This window comes from Pseudorasbora parva, chromosome 13, assembly GCF_024679245.1.
Source record: "Pseudorasbora parva isolate DD20220531a chromosome 13, ASM2467924v1, whole genome shotgun sequence".
Classification (NCBI taxonomy): domain Eukaryota; kingdom Metazoa; phylum Chordata; class Actinopteri; order Cypriniformes; family Gobionidae; genus Pseudorasbora; species Pseudorasbora parva.
In genome coordinates, this window is record NC_090184.1 from 22,970,534 (window position 1) to 22,995,580 (window position 25,047).

Here is a 25,047-nt window from a genome sequence, read left to right on the forward strand (position 1 = left end):
GCAAGTTCTGACACAAACTAAGTAATGGTCTGAGCAATTATTACATTATTTTTTAACATTTTAAAAAATAATGAATTATATAAATACAATAAATATTTTAAGCTATCACTCCAGCATCCATCACTGGACAAGGTCTATACCAAATGTTGTAGTTATAATACCTTTAATAGGTCTCTCTCGGGTTCTGCTGAACTCTGTGACAGGTACACTAGAGAAACCTGCCCTGAAGTCCAGGTTGCTCACACCTGTTACTCTGAGTGTGTGTCTCCCACTGCATCCCACCTAGACAAGAGAAAAAGCATGTTTTAATCACTTACATTTTTCAGAAGGCTCTGTTGTGTATATACACTCTACTGCCAAACGTTTTAGGATGTCTGCCTTTACATGCACATGAACTTTAATGCCATCCCATTCTTAATCCATAGCGTTTAATATGAAGTTGGCCCACCCATTCCAGCAATAACAGCTTCAACTATTCTGGAAAGGCTTTCCACAAGGTTGTTTTTGTATGGGAATTTTTGACCATTCTTCTAGAACCGCATTTGTGAGGTGAGGCACTGATGTTTGATGAGAAGGCCTGGCTCGCAGTCTCTGCTGTAATTCATCCCAAAGGTGCTCTGTCAGGTTGAGGTCAGGAGTCTGTTCAGGCCAGTCAAGTTACTCCAAACCAAACTTGCTCATCCATATCTTTATGGGCCTTGATTTGAGCACTGGTGCGCATTCATGTTGGAACAAGAAGGAGCCATCCCTAAGGTGTTCCCACAAAGTTGGGAACATGAAATTGTCCAAATAGTCTTGATAAGCTGAAGCATTAAGAGTTCCTTTCACAGGAGCTAAGGGGTCAAGCCCAACCCCTGAAAAACAAATCCACACCATAACCCACAATGCAGTCAGGCAAGTACCGTTCTCCTGGTCCCCGGCAAACCCAGACTTGTCTATTTAATTGCCAGACAGAGAAACGTCACTCCAGAGAACACGTCTCTACTGCTCTAGAGTCCAGTGGCGGCATGCTTTACATCACTGGATCCAACACTTTTCATTGCACTTGGTGATGTAAGACTTAGATGCAGCTGCTCGGCCATGGAAACCCATTCCTTGAAGCTCTTTACGCACTGTTCTTGAGCGAATCTGAAGGCCATACAAAGTTTGGAAGTCTGTAGCTATTGACTCTGCAGAAAGTTGGCGACTTCTGTGCACTGTGCACTTCAGAATGTGCTGACACTGCTCTGTGATTTTACATGGCCTACTACTTCGTGGCTGAGTTGCTGTTGTTCACAATTGCTTCTACTTTATTATAATACCACCAACAGTTTACCGTAGAATATTTAGGAGAGAGGAAATATCACAAATGGACTTATTGCACAGGTGGCAACCTATCACGGTACCATGTTTGAATTCACTGAGCTCCTGAGAGCGACCCATTCTTTCACAAATGTTTATAGAAGCAGCCTAGGTACTTGATTTTATACATCTGTGGCCATGGAAGTGATTGGAAACACCTACATTCAATGATTTGTATGGGTGTCCCAATACTTTTGGCAACATATTTTCCCTCAATATCAAATATGATCTAGCATCACTGTTCAAAGATTTTAGGTGTTACCTTTAATGTCCATGGTCCAGGTCGAGGGTTCTTCAGGTTGACCACCCGTGCTGAGTTTGGGATGTTGAGCAGTTCTGTTAGACCCTGCCTCTCTCCAAATATACGGCCTATAATTATTCAGATAAAAATTTTAAAAGGTTTGGAAATAGCTGTCCTTTGCAAAGCCCAATAATTTAAACTCCTTTTAGTGAGAAGGCATAATCAACCATTCAATAGAAAACAATAGCATGTTCCTACCAAGAGGGTCTCTGAGCTCAATTTGAGGTGCTGGACCACTCAATGACACAGTGACTTCTTTTAAACTGGGGTCAAAGGGCACCTCCCACTGGGTCTCCTGGGCAGCTTCGTGGTCGGATGAAAGAAGGTGGACCTTCATGGCCTGGACAGTTTCCTCAACCCATTTAAGAACCTAAACAAATGAATAAATTGTCAAAAGCAAAGAAAATGTTTCATGGTGTAAAAAAGAAAATGACATTATAAATATTGAAGGACAGCTGTGGTCTTCATTCACTCTCACTGTATGAAAAGAGCAGCTTAAACATTCCCCTTAATATCTTCTTCTGTGCTCTACATACGAAAAAAAGGGTAACACTTTATTTTAAGGTTCAGTTATTAACTGGTTGCTTATTAGAATGCATATTACTAGGATATTGGCTGTTTATTATAACTTATAAAGCACTTATTAATGCCTTATTCTGCATGACCTTATTCTACATCCCTTAATCCTACCCAATACCTAAACTTAAATACTACAAAAACATGTTATATGTGGAATATGTTCCACATATTCTCTATTAACTACGACTTTTGCCTTAATAAACTCCTAATTTACTGCTTATTAATTGTTAGTAAGGTAGTTTTTGTAGTATTTAAGTTTAGGTATTGGGTAGGATTAAGGGATGTAGAATAAGGCATTAATATGTACTTTCTAAGTACTAATAAACAGCCAATATCCTAGTAATATGCAGTCTAATAAGCAACTAATTAATAGTTAATAACCAAACCTTAAAATAAAGTGTTACCAAAAAGTGTATATGACCAAAAGCTCTGGAAGTAATCCATTCAAAGACAGGAAATGCAGGCAAGATATGATCCCAGTGACATCATCTCTGTTCATGCAGACTGTCTCATAGAGGTATGTCACAAGCAGATCCTTATTAAACAGTGAGGAAATGAGATCAGATCATCTATCAGAGAGAGAATGCAAACTATTCCAGGACTGACAAACTATAAATTTATCAAAGAGCAGCAAAAACAGTAAAGGACGGCTGTTCACCCTAGACGATCACTGAGAAGATCACAGTAGATATATCTTTACAGTGCATGGCAAACAGTACAGGTAATGCATTAGTCATTCTGAAACCATTCCAGATGAGACAAACATCATCAAAAATAGACATGGAGGGCTTACAAAGAAAGTTCACCAAAAATTAATGAAAGTTCTGTCAACGTTTACTCACGCTCATGCCCTTTTAACCCTGTATGATTTTTCATGGATCACAAAATAAACAAAAAAAGCAGCATAAAAGTATCAAACAAATAGCCCATATGCTTCTGAAGTCATATGATAGCTTTGTGTGAAGAACTGACTCATATAGTCTTTGTTCACAAATAGTCTTCGCAAGCCAGTGAGCTGTTAACCACTGTTCTGTTTCTGATTCTTTTGTGGTGCTTTGCATCTTTTAATTTTGTGCTACACAAGAGAAAGAAAGTCATAGAGGTTTAGAACAACATGATGGTGAGTAAATGATGACAGGACATTCATTTTTGAGCTAACTATCCCTTTAACCTTTAAATACTGCAAGGTCCACATGAATCATTTTTTTTTTTTTTTAAAGGTAGTGTGAATTTGGGTCCATTATCTGTCTGAACACACTACAATGACCTGTGAGAACTCATTTATACCTAACACTATCTTTATGCCCCTTAGTGATTAATTCACCATGGGATTTTACTAGGTACACATTAATTAAAGACGATTATCATTGAGGATTTGATAAAGGAAATAAGCACGAGGGTGTTGATTAATTAGCATAAGACAAACAACTAAAGGAAACAGTTTCCTCAGTTGGTATTTTTAGATTTCAGCCATTAACTCCTTTAGAGGCAGCTGTGTGTATTTGTTCGGACCTTTTTGTATTGAGTACAGACATAATGGCTTCTCTTGTGTCCATACCACTGAACGAAAACATCACTTCGGTAAGCCCACGAGAATGACGCTTATTTAACACATCTTTATATATTTAGGAACGAGAGAGAAAATTGGAGCGAGTGTAGCCTTTGATAATTTCATTACTCAGATTCTCCCATATTTCTTTCTCTCTAGATCTCTCTCATTCTCTTTGGACGCAGACGACAGCTGGTTCCTTTCGGAGTTTACAACTGGAAACAGCTGTAATGAGTGCCACATGTGTAACTATCCCCCACAGAGCAGCAAAAAAGCTCACCAATGACCTACATCTGCCTCAAACCAGTGTCTGTTTCAGGAGATGCCTCATGGGAGCCGGGAAGATTAAACTAGTAATAGATAATAGACAAAAAGGCCGCAGCAGAGGAATATAAGGTCAACCATGTTCTGATAACGGCTTGTGTGTGTCCAAGACAGGTTTGGAAGGTACCCCCCTAAAAGAGAACATCATAGTCAAAACGACACTGAAACCAAATCCAGTGTGACGAACCTTAATGGGAGGCAACAGACTGGCTTCCTCTGGAAGTTGAACTGTCATGTTTCAGAGATTAGTTGTGGAGGAGTGTTGGTCGGGAAGCAGAGATGTGAAAAGGATGTGGAGGTCAGCTGAGGATCAGCTGAATTCCAACTTAGCACCCACACTGTTTGTATAACTGATGGTTTAAAGGGACAGTTTCCATTTGGGTGGCTGTAATGAAGCGCATGATGACGGAGGTACTCGGACAGACTTGAATCTAATAATCAACACACCAAATAGGAGAAAATCTAGGAGAATATACAACCATACATATAGATAACAATACAGGACAAGGAACTAATTATACCTGAGGGCTTAAATAGAAAAAGTAACTAACTAACACTTGAACAGAGTACTTAATCAATTAGTAACCATACTGTAAACCCTAATGCTCAAAATAATTAATTAGTTTGAGTAGAGCCAACTTAAATTAAGCTAATTAGTTAAATTCACTTTTATAAGTATATATTTAGAACTTTATTTTTCTTTTATTTTGACTTCGAAAAACTGACACGTTAAAAAGGTTAGTTCACCCAAAAAAGAAATTGATGTCATTAATGACTCTAATGTCGTTCGACACCCGTAAAACCCTCTGTTCATCTTCGGAACACAGATTAAGATATCTTATATTTAGACCGAGAGCTTTCTGTTCCTCCATCGAATGTATGCACGCTATACTGTCCCTTTCCAGAAAGGTAATAAAAACATCATCAAAGTAGTCCATATGTGACATCAGTTAATTAGTTAGAATCTCTTGAAACCTCGAAAATGCATTTTGGTCCAAAAATAATAAAAATATCCTTTATTCAGCATCGTCTTCTCTTCCGTGTTTGTTTTCAATCCGCAAACAAAGATTCGAATGGTTATGAATCAGTGAATCGATTCAGAATTCGTATCACCGATGTCACGTGATTTCAGCAGTTTGACACACAATACGAATCATGAATCAATACATTGATTCATAACCGTTCTAATCTTTGTTTGCGGATCACATTTCCCCACGAGAAGCTATTGTTTTGGGCTAGTAGTTGGCATGTTTTTTTTTGTAAAAACTTGGCAACCCTGTCTGCATGCAAGCTGGAATAAACAATCTTTGCCGGTGTTGTAAACAAAAGAATTTAAGGATACACAGAGTACTACTTACCAGCATGATCATCATTTTTGAGCGAAATAGTGAAGGTTAATGCATATACGAATAAGTTCTCTGTTTAGGATTAGAACAAATCCAACCACTGCCCTGACAATTTCATTAAAAATAAATAATAAAGTAACCAAAAGTCATCAATTACTCACACTCATGTGGTTCCAAACCTGAATGACTTGTTCCTCCATGGAACACAGGAGAAATGTTCAAGAATCAGCTAATATCCATTAAATGAAAGTGAATGGTGAGGGTGAATGACAAAAAAGCAAAAGTATCATAAAAGTGTGAATCATGCAATATAATACCAATCGTCTAAAGCTAAGTCTGAGAAAAATATCAGAAATGTAAGTAGATTTTTATTATTTTGACGGCCGTCAGTTTTCTGTTATGATTTCAGCATTTAGAAACAACATTTATGAGACAGTTATTCTCAGATTTCATTGGTGATTTTAAATATAAAATTTAATCATAAGTTTTGGTGAACAGCTTTGGCAAAATGTATGTTTCCCCATTCAAAGAGATGGGAGCTACTGTATTTGCATGACTGAAATAGCTGCCCGGGAGGGCGTTTCGAAGATGGCCGCCGAGTGTAATGACTTGCCTTAACTATGTGGTAAAGAGCAGCAAGTACATTCATTGACAATGCTCTTTTGTGGTCAACAGAAAAAAAAAGAAAGTCTTACAGGTTTGAAAGTCTTGAATGTGGCATAATAATGACCGATTTTTTATGGGGTGGGGTTGAATGTCTCTTTAATGCTCTACTGAAAACTGTAGAATAGGGGAGACACCAAGGAAACATACATACAGGCAAAAAGTGCACCTTGGATGCACTGTAACTCGCTTTAAATAAAAGTATCAGCCAAATATAGGCAGGGACCAAGACAAGTCTCAAAATAAGTACTGGAGAATGTCTAACATTGCTTGTCTTTTCCTGTGACACCAAAAGCAAGGGGTTAATATATTTTCCTTCCTCTCTCAAAGGTGGCCCACAAAGGTTCTCCATATTACAGACAAGACTTTGGTCACCTATGACAAAAACAGAGCAGGAGATACAGACTACACTGGCTCTTGTTACACTTGCTCTTACTGTTAGGTCTGTCCGATTGAAAACACCTGTGGGAGTTTAAGAGGTATTGATACTGTATTAATACTATCCCACCCCTCCATTCTATTGATTCACTTGACATTTTCCTTTGTTCAGCTAAAACAATTCATGCATATTTCTGTCGCTACGTCAAATTTCTGAACAATCTGTGGAACGGTGAGAAGTTCACTATTGTTTAAACAGGTCTCGGTCTGACCCCAAGGGGTCAATATCAATCAAACCTAAAGTTAAAAAGCTAAAGTGCAAAAATCTGATAAAAAAGTTAAAAATAAGACAAAATCATCTCTATAAATTAAAACAGAAATAAGTATAAAGTAAAAAATTATAAAATAACATACAAGTACATGACACCACTAATAATTGTGATGGCTTTGCAATGTATAGAAAGTATCTTACAATATTTAAATACGTAAATATGATATTCTATACAGATATAAATATAGGCCAGACTTTAAATGCAACACTCAATATGTAACAGGGTGCCTTCACTTAAACTCTTTATCCATCAACTGAAACGGTTGAAGTCCCTGATTTATTTGTGTTATAAACAACATTTTCTATCAATACTAAAGTCGGTTACACTTTAATTTAAGGTGTTCGTGTAACAGTGTAATTATACATTTAAGTACTGAGGAATCATAATTACCTACATGTACTTACTATAGGGTTAGGGTGTGGTTTGGGGTTAGTTGCATGTAATTGTGAACAAATTGTAATTACTATAGTAACTATATATATGTGTAATAAGGAGAGTAAAAAAAGTGTTAAAATCTTCTGTCAATAAAGTACCAAAATCTCCACCTTCACTTTGAGTTTGACTGGCCTGAGGTTTCAGCCAAACCATTAGACTCTTTAAAGCACCGACACGCTTTCATAAAACTTTATCTGCAAATCACTCCAGTGATTAAGCTGAGCCCCGTCCTTTGTTTAAGTAGTGCCTCCTCCTTCAGCTCCACAAAGAGCTGTCTGTTGGAAACGTCCAACCTGGAAGCTGGACAGGCAGCTGTGCTGGATAGAGCAGGCATGATAGATCATATCCGGGATTACTAAGTAAAATAAGCCCTGCTCCCTCTCTTTGCCCCCTTCCCCTCCTCAAAAAAATGACAAAGCGCTATGTGTATTTGATTTGGCTGTTGCTTATTTAACTCCTATCAGAGAAGAACCATTCAGGTTAGATGTGGAGAACAATCTTGAGGTTTCTGGGGATTTACAGATTTGCCTTCATTCATTTTTCAAAATCCCACCCATAGACTAATCAAAAGTAAAAAATGCACCTGACATGGGAATGTGTTTTTATACTTGGACCTAAAATGTTGGAGAATTTAGGAACATGTATTAACTAGGGATGAAATGAACCACAATGGCCACAGAGACCCTGTGTGACTAAACCAATTAAATGATGGTCAGATGTGACTGATTTTAGATTTATAGATTAAATCAAATATTATTTAAGCAGCATATGAAGTGAATTTAGAGAGCTTAAAAAATAGTTGCTGTATAGCTCCAAAGGTGCTGAAAAGTTACATTTTTTAAAAAATATAATAGACCACCATTCTTAAATATTTGTTTCCAAACTTTTTCAATAACACTTTACAAAAGGTAATATTTTAGAACTTACACTTTAACAGCATTTATTAATCTAGAGATCATGTAACTTTCTACATATATTTTTAACATTTCAAGTTTTAAAATTACTATTAATAAAATTATTAAAATATAAATATAAAATAAAATTACTATTTAAATATTAATGATTAAAATATTAATATATTTTGATACTATGAATACACCAGTTCATTTTATTTGTTTGTTTGTTTGTTTTGTACATGACTGTTTGGGATTTGATTAAAACTTGTATTTAGCAAGGTCATATCAAATTGATCAATCTTGACAATAACGATATTTATAATGTTAAAAAAAAGATTTTGACAGTTCTTTTTAACTTTCTATTGATCAAATAATGAAAAGATGTATCACAGCTTCCACAAAAATATCATCAGCACAACTGTTTTCAACATTGATAATAAGAAATTATTCTTGAGCACAAAATCAGTATAGTAATATGATTTCTGAAGGAATGTGACAGTGAAGACTGAAGATGAAAATTCAGCTTTGCCATAACAAACTGTAAAAAAAAATTTAATAATTTCTCCAGTTGAAAATTTTGTGACTAGTTACTGATCACATCAAAAAATTTCAGTTGGCCAAATTTAATTTAATTTAATTTATGCAATTTAATTACCAGAAATTCAATTTGGCCAACTGAAAAATGTAGATGTGGTCAGTCACTGGAACCTGTTTTTTACAGTGCAGAAATACATTAAATTAAATTAAAATATATTCAAATAGAAAAATATATATTAACACTTGATGTATTTCTTTTTTCTTTTCTTTTTTTTTTCAGTGTGGGTGATTAAATAAATAAACATTTAAAAAATGTACTGACCCTAAACATTTGAACTATAGTACATGCTGTCAGATATGAATGTTTATTGTTAGTTTATGATACCTAAGGCATAACTCATGTCAACAAATTGATCCTTATTATAAAGTGTTGTCAATCGTGTACCTAACATTTAAAAGATTTTTAAAAATCCAGCCCTAACACGATTTAGACTTGCCCGCCAGATTTACACTTTCTAAAAGTGTAGTATCATACATAAAACATTTAACATAAATAATGCATACTACATAGAAAGCTACTGTATTATAAGAGGGCTAAATTGTCCCCCCAAATCTTGTTGGCTTTTTTTCACCGACTGCATTAAAAAGACTTATTGGTGAATGTCTGGGCCTGGTGGGATGAAAGTAAACTGTCAGAGCTCTAAGAGCAACTGTGTGACCCTGACCTTGACACAATTCTCACAGAGCGGCAAGGGTGTTGGAGAGTGTTTACAGCTTGTGGTAGCCCAGTCATCTTGAGTGCAGGTACAGGTGGTAAAGCTCTCAAACACAACTACCATCAGCTGCCCACCTCTACAGTACCATATATCAATAACACACACACACATATCCAATTACAAATACACATTTGCAAATGTGCTTTCCTTTACTTTTCAGGCCTTTTTTGCCTTGTTGTCTTGTGGATTACTGTTTCCACAGTTGTTGCTGGAAGACTCTGGCTCTGCCATGTCCTGTGTTGACATGCATGATACCACTGTCTCACAAAGAGGAAGGTCTGCTTTCTTTCATGTCTGACTATGACTGAACATGCTTCATTCGGGTTGCCATACCATGAAAGACAGACTAAAATACGTGCCCCTTCTGATTATTGCATTGAAAATACTGCTTCTGTGGCAGATCAAAATCCTTCACATGTCCTTCACATTTGGTCAGTCCATTCGAATTGCAGCTTTCATCAATCATTGATACCAGCCCGCATTGCACATAAAATGAACACTGCACTACTAGACAATGGAGTTATTTTCTTTTCTTTACAGTGCACACAAAAAAATAAATTGCAAGCAAAACAATCCAATGTTTTTTTCCAGAAAGGGAAAAACATGTTTTTACTGCTGATGAGGATTTACTTATTTATTTTTTGTGTATAATGAAGACAAAAAGATAATACCGCCATACTAAACTTACGCATCACACCACTTTATAGTCCTCTGTCCTATGTGTCTGCAATTTACATACATATTAATGTCATATGAGTTCATGCGCCTCACCTCATTGACTTGCTGTTTGTCAAGGTGAAAAATTTGACCGGAGCTGGTGGCAGCAATCTCCTCATAAGCTCTGTACCCCGGCTGGGAGCGATCCCCGCAGTCCCCCGTCAACACAAACACAACCTGGATTCAGAGGGGACGTTTATGAGTGTGAGTGTTTGGTTAGGGGGTTGGGTGTTGGGGTTAAATGTCAACACTGGGGTATATTACATGTAAAGCAGATGGATTTGCTATGAGATATTTAGATGCGTGGCTTACAACTTCACAACCTTAAAGTTTAATATTTAAGTGTCATTTCTGCATCACAGGAAGCACTGAAAGGAATTTAAAAAAGGCTAAAACTAGTTTTCAAACTGCCGTCGGTACCTGAGACTGTCGGAGCTGTACCAACTGAAGAACATCTCTCTTCAGGCGATAATCTTTGGCTCGGGCATCTGTGAAAACATAGATGAAGGATCCGGGTAGTGAGACCTCCAGAGCCTTCTTGATGGCCCCAATGCTCATCTCTGGACAATCCCCTCCACCCTGAGAGAGAACAACAAGGCCTCTATCATTGACATCGACATTTATGCGCTAAACAGAGCACAAAAGCTCATATTGTTTTGGCTCGGGGTACAAGTTCTAGTATTTACTCTAGTGCCCAAAGGGACGATAAGAACAGAGTGCTAATAAAACTGTAGCGCTGAAGACAGCTCAAGTGCTGAGATGAGCCAAGGTACTCAGCAGAAGCCACAGAGAGCAAATAAGAACACAGAGTACAGAATATGATTCGATGATGATTTATGAAGAAAGAGGCCAAAGGCTGCTGTGTCCCCTGCTGCTAAAGAATACAAGTGTAAACACCTGAGCAAAGGTACCTAGTTGAATATGAGTGGACAGCAGCATTTTGGAATGATGTAGCGGATGCAGGCAGAGCAGTCCATAATGAGTTGCGATAATCTAATAGTGCCATAATGAAAGTCTGTACATCGTTTATGCAGTTTGAGAAATTAAAAAATGACCCTTAGTGAAAAATAAATGCACCAAAATGTATTTGAAATATATTTATTTTATGCTAAGTATACTAAAAATACGTTTACATATGTATGTACTTAATATGCAATTGCAATTTTGGCAAGTCTAAATTGATATACTTAAAGGGTTAGTTCACCCAAAAATGAAATTGATGTCATTAATGACTCACCCTAATGTTGTTCCACACCCGTAAGACCTCCGTTCATCTTCAGAACACAGTTTAAGATATTTTATATTTAGTCCGAGAGCGTAAGCACACTTTACTGTCCGTGTCCAGAAAGGGAATAAAAACATCATCAAAGTACCGTATTTTCTGGACTATAAGTCACACTTTTTTTCATAGTTTGGCTGGTCCTGCGACTTATAGTCAGGTGCGACTTATATATTAAATTTAATTCATACTGACTGGCAAGAATAAAAATATAGCCGCGAGAATGCGCTCTATGCTGCTCCTGTAGCCTAATATTTACTTAAAGACAACAACTTAGAAAGACTAAACACAAACAAAATGCCCCCATAAAGAAAATCTTATTCTGCAAAATAAAAACAGCATGTAGTAAAATATGCAGCGGAGAACGATTCACACAGCGTTCGTCTCGCGCGGCTGAGCCTCTCCCATCTGTGGACTCGTTCCTTCAGCTCTGGCCATCTTGCTTACAGTCCGCAAGTAGCTTTCTTTTTCTTCTTCATCACAGTTTAAGTAACCTCTGCTTTTCACCAGTCCCTTACAAGTTTCTCACTCACTTCAAACTTTCTTTCTTCTGCTCGGGTTATGCAGTGAAGCGAGCACGAGCGAGTGCACGCGAGCAGGTGCTGGCATGCTCGCGCGGCTCCCGCTCTGCCCTAATGCGTCTTATAGTCCAGTGCAACTTATATATGTTTTTTTCCGGAGCGACTTATGGTCCAGAAAATACGGTAGTCCATATGTGACATCAGTTAGTTCATTAGAATCTCTTGATGCATCGAAAATACATTTTGGTCCAAGAATATCAAAAACTACGACTTTATTTCTTTATTTCTACTTTTGTTTATTTTCAAACCTCTAATAAAGATTTAAAAGGTTATGAATCAGCGTATTGATTCATGATTCGGATCGCCAATGTCACATGATTTCAGCAGTTTGGTAGTTTGACACGCGATCCAAATCATGAATCAGTCTGCTGATTCATGACCGTTTGAATCTTTATTTGAGGTTTGAAAACAAACGCGGAAGAGAAGACAATGCTGAATAAAGATGAACGGAGGTCTTACGGGTGTGGAACAACATTAGGGTGAGTCATTAATGACATCAATTTCATTATTGGGTGAACTAACCCTTTAAAGTATCCTAAATTGGAATAGTTTATTTTGTACAATGTACTTTATGGTGGTTATTCAGGAAAAGTGATAAGGTCCAACTAAAGCTTAATGAAGTATATTTGAAAAATATGGAACTATTGCAAGTATACTTTAGGTACACTTTAAATATCTTGAATTTAAAGACTGATTTTATACAGAGATCACTATCCATAGTAAGAGTGATATTAAAACACATTTTAGGCATAATATTGAGAAATGTGCATTGTGCAGTAAAGTATTCCAAGTAAAGTTTAGTTATAATATTTATATCAGTAAGTCTCAAGCAATATGTCAGTACATATGTTAATGGATTTGTAGTATACTTAGTACTGAAATAAATGTTGGTTATAGTTTTTTCTTTGCACTAGGGGATGCTTAACAGTACAAATTAGTTGCAGATTATTTGAATATGTTAATTTGTAATAATATTTATTATTTAAAACAAAAATATTATATGTAATATATAATTTGTATCAATCTTGATTATTTAAAACAATAACCAAACACTGTATTATTATTATATAATATTATATTATATTATATATATTTTCTGTATATATATTTACTGTACAATTTTTATATTACATGATAGCCAGTTCTGTCAAAAAAAAAAAAAAAAAAAAAAAAAATATATATATATATATATATATATATATATAAACTTTAACTAATAATTTAATAATACGTAATCTTCAGCAAATTTCTAAAATAATATTTTTTCACACTGTAAATTAAAATTTTGTGATGTCTTATTGCACTTGTAGCACTTATATATAAAAATAACTTTTTTTGCTATTTGATAAAACAGAATAAAATTTCAGCCTGGGCCATTCATCAGTTATAAGCCTTTTAAAAAATTATCGGTTTATTGATATTAGCCTGAATTTAAAAATCAATGAATTACTATCAAATAATGTAATCAATGATAGGATTGCCTTATCTTTATCAAATAAAAACGTAGGTGTTATAAATTATAAATGCTTGTTATATAATATATATAATATAAATATATGTTATAAATAATAATTCTATATTATCTGCTGGTCTGTTTTGCTGGTTTTAAGGGGATTGTAAAGCCCGTGGCGCTTGTAAACTTAAAAACAGTTAAAACCATTTGAGAATCAGTTTGGGAAAATAGACCAGCTAAGACTAGCAAAACAAATAATACAGGTGAATCACAACCAAATCATTTACAATATAGGGTTATTTTTCCTCTAAAAGCTTGCTCTTTTATAGTCTGGTGCAGAGGTGCCCACCTGAACAAACAGCTCTTGAAGATCCTTCTGGAACTTCTTAGGGTCAGTAGTGATAGAAACAGGACCGATGTCTGGTGAGGAAAAACATTTGCAATTTTTGCAAATTAATTGTGTGCATAAACTGAAAGTTCAGGTTACCATATTGGAGCCCTTCATTGAGTGCTTGAAACGTCTATCCCAACACTTCAACAATCAAATCCTTGGGGAGTAGTAGTTTTGAAAAGATTAACCTTCTTCACCCTCATTAATGAATTTTAAACAGTGAGGATTAGCTCCAACTAAAGCGACTTCCACAGATACAACTCTACTAACGAGTGTCTCAATCTGTTTCTAGAACAGAATAACAACCTAGCTACAGACCCAGCCAACTCCCAATCACGAAACACATTTGTCCCAGATTTTACCTCATCAACATCTGCAGTTACAAATGACTGTCCTGAAACTTTTGACAGCTAAGAAAATAAATGACGGACCCTGCAAAATTCCAGCAGTCCTCATGTGATACCAGACTGGGTTCATAACCTCACTGTATCATTGTTTAGGACTGCCATCATCCACCTAGATAATCTCTGACCTGTTCCCCTTTCTCTACTTTATATCTTGTTTCTATCTCTCCCTTTCTTTCGTCTCAGGATGAATTGTGTCCTCCAGAATGTGGCACTTATTTGGACTCACTCAGAAGCTGATTGATTAGAGAGCTGAATATACAGCAGATGGATGGACCAGCATACAGAAGATACATTTTTTTTAGTCAGAGTATGGGTCTGATATCCCCACATGGTTTATTTATTACTCTGACCGACAAAAAAATCATTTTAAAGGTTATTAAAAAATGGAAGAAGAAGAGGAGGATTATAATTTTGACAGTTCTTCAAGAGAATGGACAGAAGAGAAAAATTTGGGGAAGGGAAAGTCAGTCTTCTGCACACAAATGGGACATATCAATACAACATAATATAAAACAAAAACTTTTAAGTTATGATCAGCACTGAATGCCAACAAACTTTATATTGAATCCTATTACATTAGATTGGATTATAAGTAATAAAAGTACATTATATTTATGATATTTTGTCAACATTCATATTAATATTTTAGAAACCCAGCATGATTTGCAGGTTTTGATCTTTTAATTGGCATTCATAAACTTAAAACCAGTTCTATCCATCTCTAAATCAGCTTGGACCGCCTTAAACCAGCTAAGAACAACTAAAGGTTTTTTATATTATATTATATTATAAATATATTATATTATATTATATTATATTATATTATATTATATTATATTATATTATATTATATTATATTATATTAACAAAACTTGTATTTATGATATTTTATCAACATAAATATTAATATTTTATAAACATTCTCTGCTGAAAAGCACAGCATGGTTATGTTGGTCTTTTTGCTGGTTTTGGGGGAATTTATACACTTAAAACAAGTTAAACCATCTATAAACCATCTTAGACCAGCTAAAACCAAATAAGCCTGGCAAATCACGTAATATTGGTTTAGTTTTTAGCTTATATTATATAATATGACTACAAATAATATAAAATAAAAAAATATGAATAGATTAATATTTTATCAACATTAATATCAATATTTCATAAGAATTATCTCCTGTAAACAAGCAGACTCATCTATTTTGCTGGTTTAGGAAGGTTTGGGACAAACCAGTTAAAGCATCTGTAATCCACCTTGGGAGAGCATTAGGCTGGTTTAAACCAGCTAAAACCACCACATCAACAAAGGCTAGTTTAGAAACATCCGCACAGTAAAAATGAAAGAAACAACTCAAGCAACAATGCAACCAGCTCTAACATTCATTTTCATCTTCTGCACTTTCTCCATCCCTCTCTCAGCTGTGAGGGGCCATTAAGTTGTGTTGCTGTCACGCCTTTCTGTCTGTCACCGGCTGTCTTTGTGATCTCAGCGGTTTACAAGGTCCTAAAGGGAACGCTACATTAAAAGGTGAGGAAAGGACTGGCACCATCCCCCCCTACCAGTCTAGCACTGACGTCTCTCCTCTGACTGGGGGGCTGGGTTGACTCTTCCGGAGAATTGGATGGAGAACTGGGGGTGATTGTGTTAATTACATACTACCAGACAACATGTGCTTCTCATCAGCTCCTTGGGCACCCTACCCCCCTAAGGCTAACAGATACTAGGTTTGAACCAGCCTAGATTGTGTAAGTGTACCTGAGAACACGGTCCTCTCGTTAGCAGATGTGTAATTTAAACATACAGAGATAGAAACTGAAAAAAATATGACATGGTTTGCATATTTACCAGCGAAAAACAACTTCACTACAGTTTTGTTGTTTGACCTTTTGGTCTGGATGCATTAACTGCTGTTGTTTCACACCAAACTGTAGGCCTATTATCTTTTGTTTTGTTCCTTTTCGTCTGTGTTTGTCTTCATCTCATACTACACACCTCCATATAAGATACATTTTTAGATTAATGTCAGAGTGTTGGGATGTCAGAGTTTTTTCTATTCCTACTATTCCTTTTTATACTTATTCATTCGTAAATAGGAGTGGGCTAATCATAATATTAGCATTGTTGCCACAGTAGAAGTATGCCTAACTCAGTCATGGCTGGTCATTTGTAAAACATCTTCTGCACTGTCTAAAGTACTTATAACTGTGTAATTGGCAAAAACGGAGAGAGAGAAAAAAAAAAAGAAAAAAAAAGTGCACCTCTCCATGATTCTATGGATCACTACCTTTCAGCGGTCCCTGCTGGTGAATATGTTCCTAGCAGCCCAAACAACTTTGTTAAAATTAGGCTAGTTCATTGACATTCTTAGTGCTTGGCCAAACAAACTTCTCAAAGCTTTGTCAAGTCATTCATTCTTTGAAATCACTTTTAAAAGGCAACGTAAGTGACATTAATGTTTTAAAATGTAAAGATTGAAACATGGAATTAAGTAGCGTACCTGGGTCATGGAAAGGAACCAGCACGAAGTTCCTGATTGGTCTTGTTCTGCGGCTCAGAGTTCTCTCCAGGATCCGAGACGCACCTTCTATCACCTGTTTGAGATCGTCGTACATAGAGCCGGTAACATCGAAGACAAAGGCCAGCGTTGAAGCACTATCATCCGCACCGGAGTGACTCTTCACCGGCGGAACGGATGAGGAGCGCGCGCTGATGATCAGCGCCAAGATGAGGAAATTGGAAAACGAATTCATTCTTGCTTGAAATTCATCAGACCTCTCGTTTGAACGTGTCAAACCAACATGTGAAGAAATAATCACCGTCACATTAATTATTACAAAAAAATTAAGTGATGATTACGATTGTGGGAGGGGAAAAAAGAAAATAAAGAAAATCAGTTAATTTCTAAAGGGGAAAAAATGCCCATGAACGTTCAACCCAGTCGCTTGAGTTCTTATAAAAAGTTCGGGTGTAAATAATCCTACTCGCGCTGGATAAACGGTACATGGAGTAAATTCCCTATGTCTTGTCCCATCCTTGGCTAAGTTTAGGAGAAAACTTGTAAGAAGCGCGTGGACCCTCTGGAGCTGAACACTGCAGTGTTGGGGAGGGGTGTGAGGAGTCCTTACAACCTGATTTTTTTGTGTGTAACTTGACCCGACTGTGACTCCCAACCCCATCCCACATGGCCTGCTCCAGTTTACCAGGGAGCCACTCAAGAAACCCGTGCCAACTGCCATGAGACAGAGATGGAACTATTGTATAACAATGTATATTTTTGTGCCCATCTTATATATATTACAATAACAACTAGAAGCTCTACTAAATAAAACATATGTCTATTATTATTAATACTCAGCATTACTTATTCAATTTCTTTGTTGACATTGTAATGTAAAGTGTGACTCAAGGAATTGTTGACACTGCATATACGCTTAATGAAAACGGGGCAAGTTGTCACACTATTTATTTCTCAGGTTATTCTAATGGGGGTGGGGGTGATGGGGGATGGGGGGTTCATTCAACACATAATGAAACGATGGCGGGGCACGTTGTCACAAATTAACCTGCCATTAAACCGCTTATGATAGGCTTGTAACCAAATGTAAACAGTAAAAAAAGAAAGAAACAAAATAATTAATGAATTAATAACTTTAAAATATATATATATATATATATATATATATATATATATATATATATATATATATATATATATATATATATATATATATATTAGCACTATTTGGCATGTTTCACTGCGTCATCAGAAATAAAACACACAACTACCCAATATGCTTACGAAATCTTTTAATAATATTTTAATAAAGGTTGTCGAATCTGAAAAAATGTTCATTGTATTAACTCAAAATATTAATTTCAATGAACTCAAAATTTTAAGGCAACCAGGTAACTTTTTTTCTATATATTTTTTTACAGTGCATAACAAAAAACGTTTCATTACATTGTTGTGTTTAGAGGACCGAATTCCTAGTTATTCTAATTTAAGAGTGTTTGAAACTAACATAAAAAACGAATAATAGAAAAAACATACATTTCTATTGACTTAAAACATTACAGATAGACTGCAAAAAAATATTTAAAAAATAAGTTACCTGGTTGCCTTCATTTTGAGTTAATTTAAATTAAAATTTTGAGTTAATACAATGAACATTTTTAAGAATCGACAACCTTTATTCAAATATTATTAAAAGCATATAGGGGATTTGTGTGTGTTTTATTTATGATGACGTAGCGAAACATGCCAAATCGATGATTTATCACGTTTTATGTGGTTCAGATACTATAATATTTTGAGTTTCTATTTATTAAACCAATTGCCTTCATTGTATCAACTCAATTTTTTTATTTCAATAAACTCAAAATTGTAAGGCACACAGGTTACTTACTTTTTTAAGTTAAACCAACAAAACATTTTTACAGTGTACTAAAATATAGCTTTTGTGACAACTAGCCCCAACCCTATAACAGTACCTTTGGCTTAAAACATTACAGATACTAAAATATAGCTTTTGTAACAACTAGCTTCAACCTCCCTGACATTCTTCTCGGGAGTAATATTTAGTGCACGGATAGGGTTGAAATAATTTTAGGTTTATTAATAGAGTGAGTTTATACTCAGCTGCCACACATCTAATAATATACATGCGATTCTCTGGACTCAGGACTGTAGGGCATAAATGACAAGGCTCCAGAAGAGGCATCCCAGATGCTTTTTGAAAGGAAAGACTCTGGATACGCCTTGACCCCTTTGTATATCCGGATAAATTATGTTGCTATCTGTAATTCTGAGATACATCAATCAAACCTCATGCAGCATCTGGTCATCAAGCATTTATTGTTGCTTTAACTTGATAGCGGGCCAGCACATACTGTCAAGTTGATAATAGAACATTACAAAAAAAAAAAAAGGAAGGAAAGGGGGGTCTTTGAGAAAAATAGCAGAAAACCATACAAAAACTATAGCCATTATTATAATGGTAGCCATTATATTTTTCTCGAATCACACCAATAGCATGTGGTTTATGACAATATACAGATGTTGTTTTTGTGATAATTCGATCTAAAACCAACAAGACATTGCTCTCAGGTCAGCACATGGTTGGTCAAATGATCAAGACTCACCCAAATAGCCTTGCCAAATAACACAATGCCATTCAAAGACACTTAACTTAGGAAATGATTTCATCTTTAGGATAGACGTAGTTTTAAAAAGTCTTGACCTAGTTATACAGTATATATACTTGTATCAGTGAAGGGAAAATTCGAACAAAAATGAAAATTCTGTTGTAATTTTCTCACCCTGACATTATTCCAACCCCGCATGACTTAATTTAATCTGGAAAACAAAGAAGATATTTTAAAAAAATGTCTTTATGGTTTTTGTCCATACAATGAAAGTCAATGGGGTCCAATGTTGTTTTGTTTGGATGCAATGACTTTCATTATAATATCAAGAAAAATTTAACATTGCTCAAAATATCTTTTCCAAAAAAGAAAGAAAGAAAGTCATGAGTAAATGATACATTTTGTATGAACTATCACTTTTACTTTACGGCCGCGAAAATATAGTATTACTAAGGGCAAACATGTTATTCAAAAGACAAAGTGTATCATATTTTCAGTTTACCATTAGAAAAACATTGTGTCTGTTAAAATGAAGACACAAAATGTACTTGCTTTCTTCCAAGTCTTCTCATTTTCCAAACAGCTGGTTCATCACCCCACTGCACTTAACAATGCGGGATAAATAATCCAGACCTCACTGCAAAAAACATGTTTATGACCCTTCATGTAACAATTTGTGCCTGTGCGAAACATACATTCCAGTCCTCCTCTACTCACTGTTATTCTCTATCTTTCCCATGTGATTAGGGTGTGAAGTCTGTTTTGTTTTAGTGCTGGATCTGGAAAATAAGCCTGCGAGCTGAGCGTGAGGTCTGTCTTACTTTAGTCAGCGAGAACCCTTCTAGTTATTGCTGATTCAGAAGCCCCAGATGCCGCGTTGACTGGGCCACCGGCCTTGAGTACCTCATAATGAAATGGAAGACGTGCCATAGATGCACAATGAGAGCTCAATTACAACAGGACATGAACTTTCGAGAGACAGAAACAAGCCATCACAAGACTTCGCTGATACCTGACACTGTGTGCGGCTTTATTTTCATGACAGTGGTGCCGTGCATCCCCAAAAAAGAAAGAAACTCATGATTAAAATGCCAACCCAGGCTGATATTTCAAAGGTTTTTAAACTTTTTTGATGACAGCTATATATTTGATATACTGCATATGCATGTATACTGTGTGAAAACAATGGAATTTTTTTTTTTTTTTTTTTTTGCAGTTTCCCCTTTCTGTAAAAATAAAAATATATTTGTCAACAGAAATAAAAAAAGTAATTGCTCCTATGATTACACAATAACTTTATGACGTTTTAAGCCATTTTAATACAGTGCCTGACAAAAGTATTCACCCCATTTTGCTAATACAAAGTGTTCTTGAAACACTATATATATATATATATATATATATATATATATATATATATATATATATATATATATATGTATATATATATATATATATATATATATATATATATATATATATATATATATATATATATACATATATATATATATATATACATATATATATATATATATATATATATATATATATATATATATATATATATATATATATATATATATATATATTTATTTATTTATTTTTTTATTTTTTTATTTTTTTACGAAAAACTGATATAATTACATTGCATAGGTGTTCATATCGTTTTCTGAGCCCAGGAGCATTCCAATTTTGCTGGATTGTCTGGGGCAAATTTAATTAAATGGGTATGATTTGGAAAGGAACACACCTTTAAATAAAATGTCTAATAACTGAAAATGCATATCAGAGCAAAAACCAAGCCATGAGGTAAAAACAACTGCCTGTAGAGTGCAGAGACACACTTAAAAAAAGGTGTGTTGGATTTACATGATTTAATCATGTGCATCGGTTCCACATGAATCATTTAAGTTAAACAAACGTAAACCAATATAATTTAAATGGTTCTAATTATTCCAACATAATCAAACACTATTATCTCCCCCTTATCTAATTTGCCCAAAAAAACACATAAAATAACACTTATGTTCAACAATTTTACTCCTCTCATCAAGTCCCAAGTAAAGCATGCTGAGCAAAAATCATGTTTAAGTACTTGATTGGTTCACATTCACCCAAAATAATGTAATCTAGTAGATTGCACATTTTAGAGAATTACATCAATTGAAAGCACAAAAAAAAAAAAAAAAATCATGTTTATGAGAGAAACACAATTTTGTTGTGTAGATCGCAAATAATAAGATTCAGTAAATTGGACAATGTGTCTTTTCCTTTTTTTTTTTCAGTGCATGACTGTAGAAAGATCTGGAGAAGACTACAAAAATGTCTTCTGCATTGAAGGTTCAAAGAAGCCTCCATAATCCGTAATGGAAGAAGTTTGGAACAGCCAGGGCTCAGCTGGCCTCCTGGCCAAACTGAGCAATCAATGGAGATGGGCCTTGGTTAGATGGTTACAGGTGATCCATGATTATATATGGAGACTGGAGAAACTTACAGAAGGACAAACACGCAACATTCCACCGATCGGGACTTTATGTCAGAGTAGTCAGACTCAAGCTTCTCCTCATTGAAGACATAAAAACCCACTTGTAATTTGCAAAAGGACCTAAAGGACTTTCTCAGACTGTGAGAAACAAGACTCTCTGGTCTGATGATCCTAAGTTCCAAGCATCATGTCTGGAGGAAACCAGCACAATACCATCCTAATGATAAACCATGGTAGGCATGTTATTTAGTGGCAGGGACTGGGGGACTTGTCAGAGTGAAAGGAAAGCTCAATGCAGCAAAATATAGCAATATCCTTGATTTAAAAAAAAAAAAACATTCAGAACCTCGGACTGGGCAGAGGGTCCAACTTCCAAAAGGACAATGGCCCAAGCACACAGCTAAGACGACTTATGGAGACAACTCTTTGAATGTCCTTGAGTGTCCTTGAGACTCAATCGTACATCTCTGGAGAAACCTGAACCTGGCTGTCCACTGAGGTTACCCATCCAACCTGACAGAACTTAAGAGGATCTGAGGAGAAGAATGGCAGAACATCGCCAAATGCAGAAGTGCAAAGCTTTTAGTACCATTCCCAAAAATACTTGAGGTTCTAAAGGTGTTTTAACTAAGTACTGAGTTAAGAGTTTGAATAGATATGCAATGTAAATATTTTAGTTTTTCCTGTTTTTTTTTTTTGTTTGTTTTTTGTTTAGTCATGGGGTGAGAAGTAGATTGATGTGAAAAAAGCCATTTAAAGCCACTTAGCTTAAGGCTGCAAGAAAACAATACGTGAAATGCAAGGCACTGCATTGAAAATGTAATATAACTGTACCAGTGTAGAGGTAATTGAGCAATTGCAATGCTTCTGTGATTGGATTCTCTAACACGGGTACATGCCGAGACTCAGACCTCTATTTTATGTTTTGTACGGTGAATTTGATTTATGCTTTACTTTTGGGTGGCAAACTTGATTACATCAGGGATTCATTGGCCACCTTTCTTTTGAAAGAGTGCCAGCGAATCCATCGTGCTGATGGAATACAAGGTCTATGCACCTATGGAATACTGTCCAGTTGTGAGCACAACAATTCTACGCATACCGTACAGTGATGAAAATGAAAGCAGCCATTGTTGAAATGTCAAATGGGAAACATCAGATATTAAAACCTCCATCTTAATTGCCAACGGCAAATAAAATTAAAGGCAATTATGCTGTGAGTCAAATTTAATCATCAGTCAGAGAGCGACTGATAAAGCAAAAACCTGCCCAGCACATATACTGAATTATACTTGCTTTGAGAGGAGAATGTCAAGTCTATGGCTTTGTTTGACAGGAATACAACACAGGAAAAGACAAAGACAGGGGTGTAGCTTAAACTAGCAGATGCTGGGCTGTTTGCTTCTCTATTACAGAGGTTCTTACATCAGTTCTGAGCTGCAGTTGTTCAGGAATAACAGTGTAGCATGTTGCTTGGTTACAGTGCCTTGCTTAGGAAGTAGCTTGAGGACTTCGCAATGAGTTTTGCCAGCAACGAATGAGTAGCGCACTCTTCATAATGGGAGCTGCATACCGCAAATATAATATATGAATCCCTTTCACAATCATAGTTCCAAACAAAAGAAAAAAACTAAACAAAACAGGTTTAAAGTCTTTCAATCCAAGAGAAAAACGTTGAGGCTTGTAACAGCTGCAATCCATACACTTTAAGGTAAATAAGAATAAATAAAATATCAGCAGTTTCTTAAATTATAAATGAAGAGCCACGTCCACAATATCTCAGCGAAGTATGATTCAAAAATATGAAATGTTTACACATATTTACATCTATAATTTAGTTTGTCAGCATGCTTTTCTATAACAATCAGTGCCATCCATATTGTCTCCAGTGTGTTTGTTCAGCAGAAAACAAGCACTTGTGGAAAATCCTATGGGAACCTGCTGTATAGCATTCACACACACACACACACACACACACACACACACACACACACACACACACACACACACACACACACACACACACACACAAGTTTCAGGATGACAGTTTCTTCATTTGCCGAAGTGTGATTTGTTGTGGTGAGAAGATAAGGACGAACTCTTCTCGACTGTACTTCTCAGTCTTATGTGTCCAGAATGACAGTTCAATTGAAGAAGACTCGTCTCCTTGCATGGCATTGTGGGATGGCGCGGCACTGGATCCTTTGCAATACCTGTGCAACAACCATGAAAAAAAATTCACATCGGGTTGGGAAATTTTATTCAAGAAATGGCTCACTTTCTGTTTATGAGCTGGTATTGAAGTTGAATTGGTTACATTGAACAACAGGTTGTTTAAAATTGATTTAGAATTGGAATGAAAGGAAGAGGAATTTACTTAATTGCAATAAATAAATACATTTAAAAAATCATAAATCCAACAAACTATAAAACATTTAATAATTACATCATTGACAAATTATTTCCATTTACTGTATACATACTGTATATTCTCCTTAATTTCTCTTTCCTCTAAAATTTCAACAGTCAAAACAATTTTAATTTTGCCACAAAGCACCACAAAATATACATCATTCATTTTGAATCTATTAATTATATAGGTCCATTTAATCCTAATAAATATAAAATAATACCAAAATTAATTGATGCTATGTATTCATAGAAACAATATTAAGTATAAATGTAAATAATTTAATATAATACAATTCTGTATAATGAGTAAAGTATGGACAATTATTTTTAAAAAGCACTCTTAAAAAGCACATATTTTGTTAGCACAACTCGAATTCAGTTTAAATTCAGGAATTTAATCGACTGTAAAGACTGTAAAAGGCCTTCTCGATTCAACTCTGAAAGATGCACAACCTCTGGCTCAATGTTGTTCTTAAAGGTTTTTATGTACAAAAAAAGGTGGCAATTCCATTGAATGAATTCCATGAGGTATCATAAGGCCAGCAAATGGATGTACAGCTGACCTTGATGCCAGGAACACAAATAACAATGATAGTGTCATTCAACCAATTACTGGCTTAACTGAAGTCATATGTCATTTTTAAAGGCTATATAAAATGGATGCCCTAAATCGAAAAACAACCACCCGATTTCGATATATATCTATTTCTATATCC

At 35.4% G+C, this 25,047-nt stretch overlaps 2 protein-coding genes across 5 annotated transcripts in view; both read right to left on the bottom strand.

Moving 5' to 3' along the window:
* The window catches only part of hmcn2 (hemicentin 2), a 117,316-nt gene extending 100,024 nt beyond the window's left edge, over positions 1–17,292 (bottom strand). The window contains exons 1-7 of the mRNA XM_067413505.1: positions 16,784–17,292; positions 13,837–13,907; positions 10,595–10,753; positions 10,229–10,351; positions 1,841–2,012; positions 1,604–1,710; positions 162–282 (exon numbers count right to left, since the gene is read on the bottom strand). Of these exons, the coding sequence (XP_067269606.1) occupies positions 162–282; positions 1,604–1,710; positions 1,841–2,012; positions 10,229–10,351; positions 10,595–10,753; positions 13,837–13,907; positions 16,784–17,036 (1,006 nt within the window). The 5' untranslated portion in view covers positions 17,037–17,292. The remainder of the gene's footprint in view (positions 1–161; positions 283–1,603; positions 1,711–1,840; positions 2,013–10,228; positions 10,352–10,594; positions 10,754–13,836; positions 13,908–16,783) is intronic.
* Positions 17,293–23,289: 5,997 nt separating this feature from the next.
* Positions 23,290–25,047, bottom strand: part of ncs1b (neuronal calcium sensor 1b) — an 87,981-nt gene continuing 86,223 nt past the window's right edge. For all 4 annotated transcript variants that reach the window (XM_067413528.1, XM_067413530.1, XM_067413529.1 and 1 more), the window contains one exon: positions 23,290–24,132. The gene's annotated coding sequence lies outside the window, so the exon portion shown is untranslated. The remainder of the gene's footprint in view (positions 24,133–25,047) is intronic.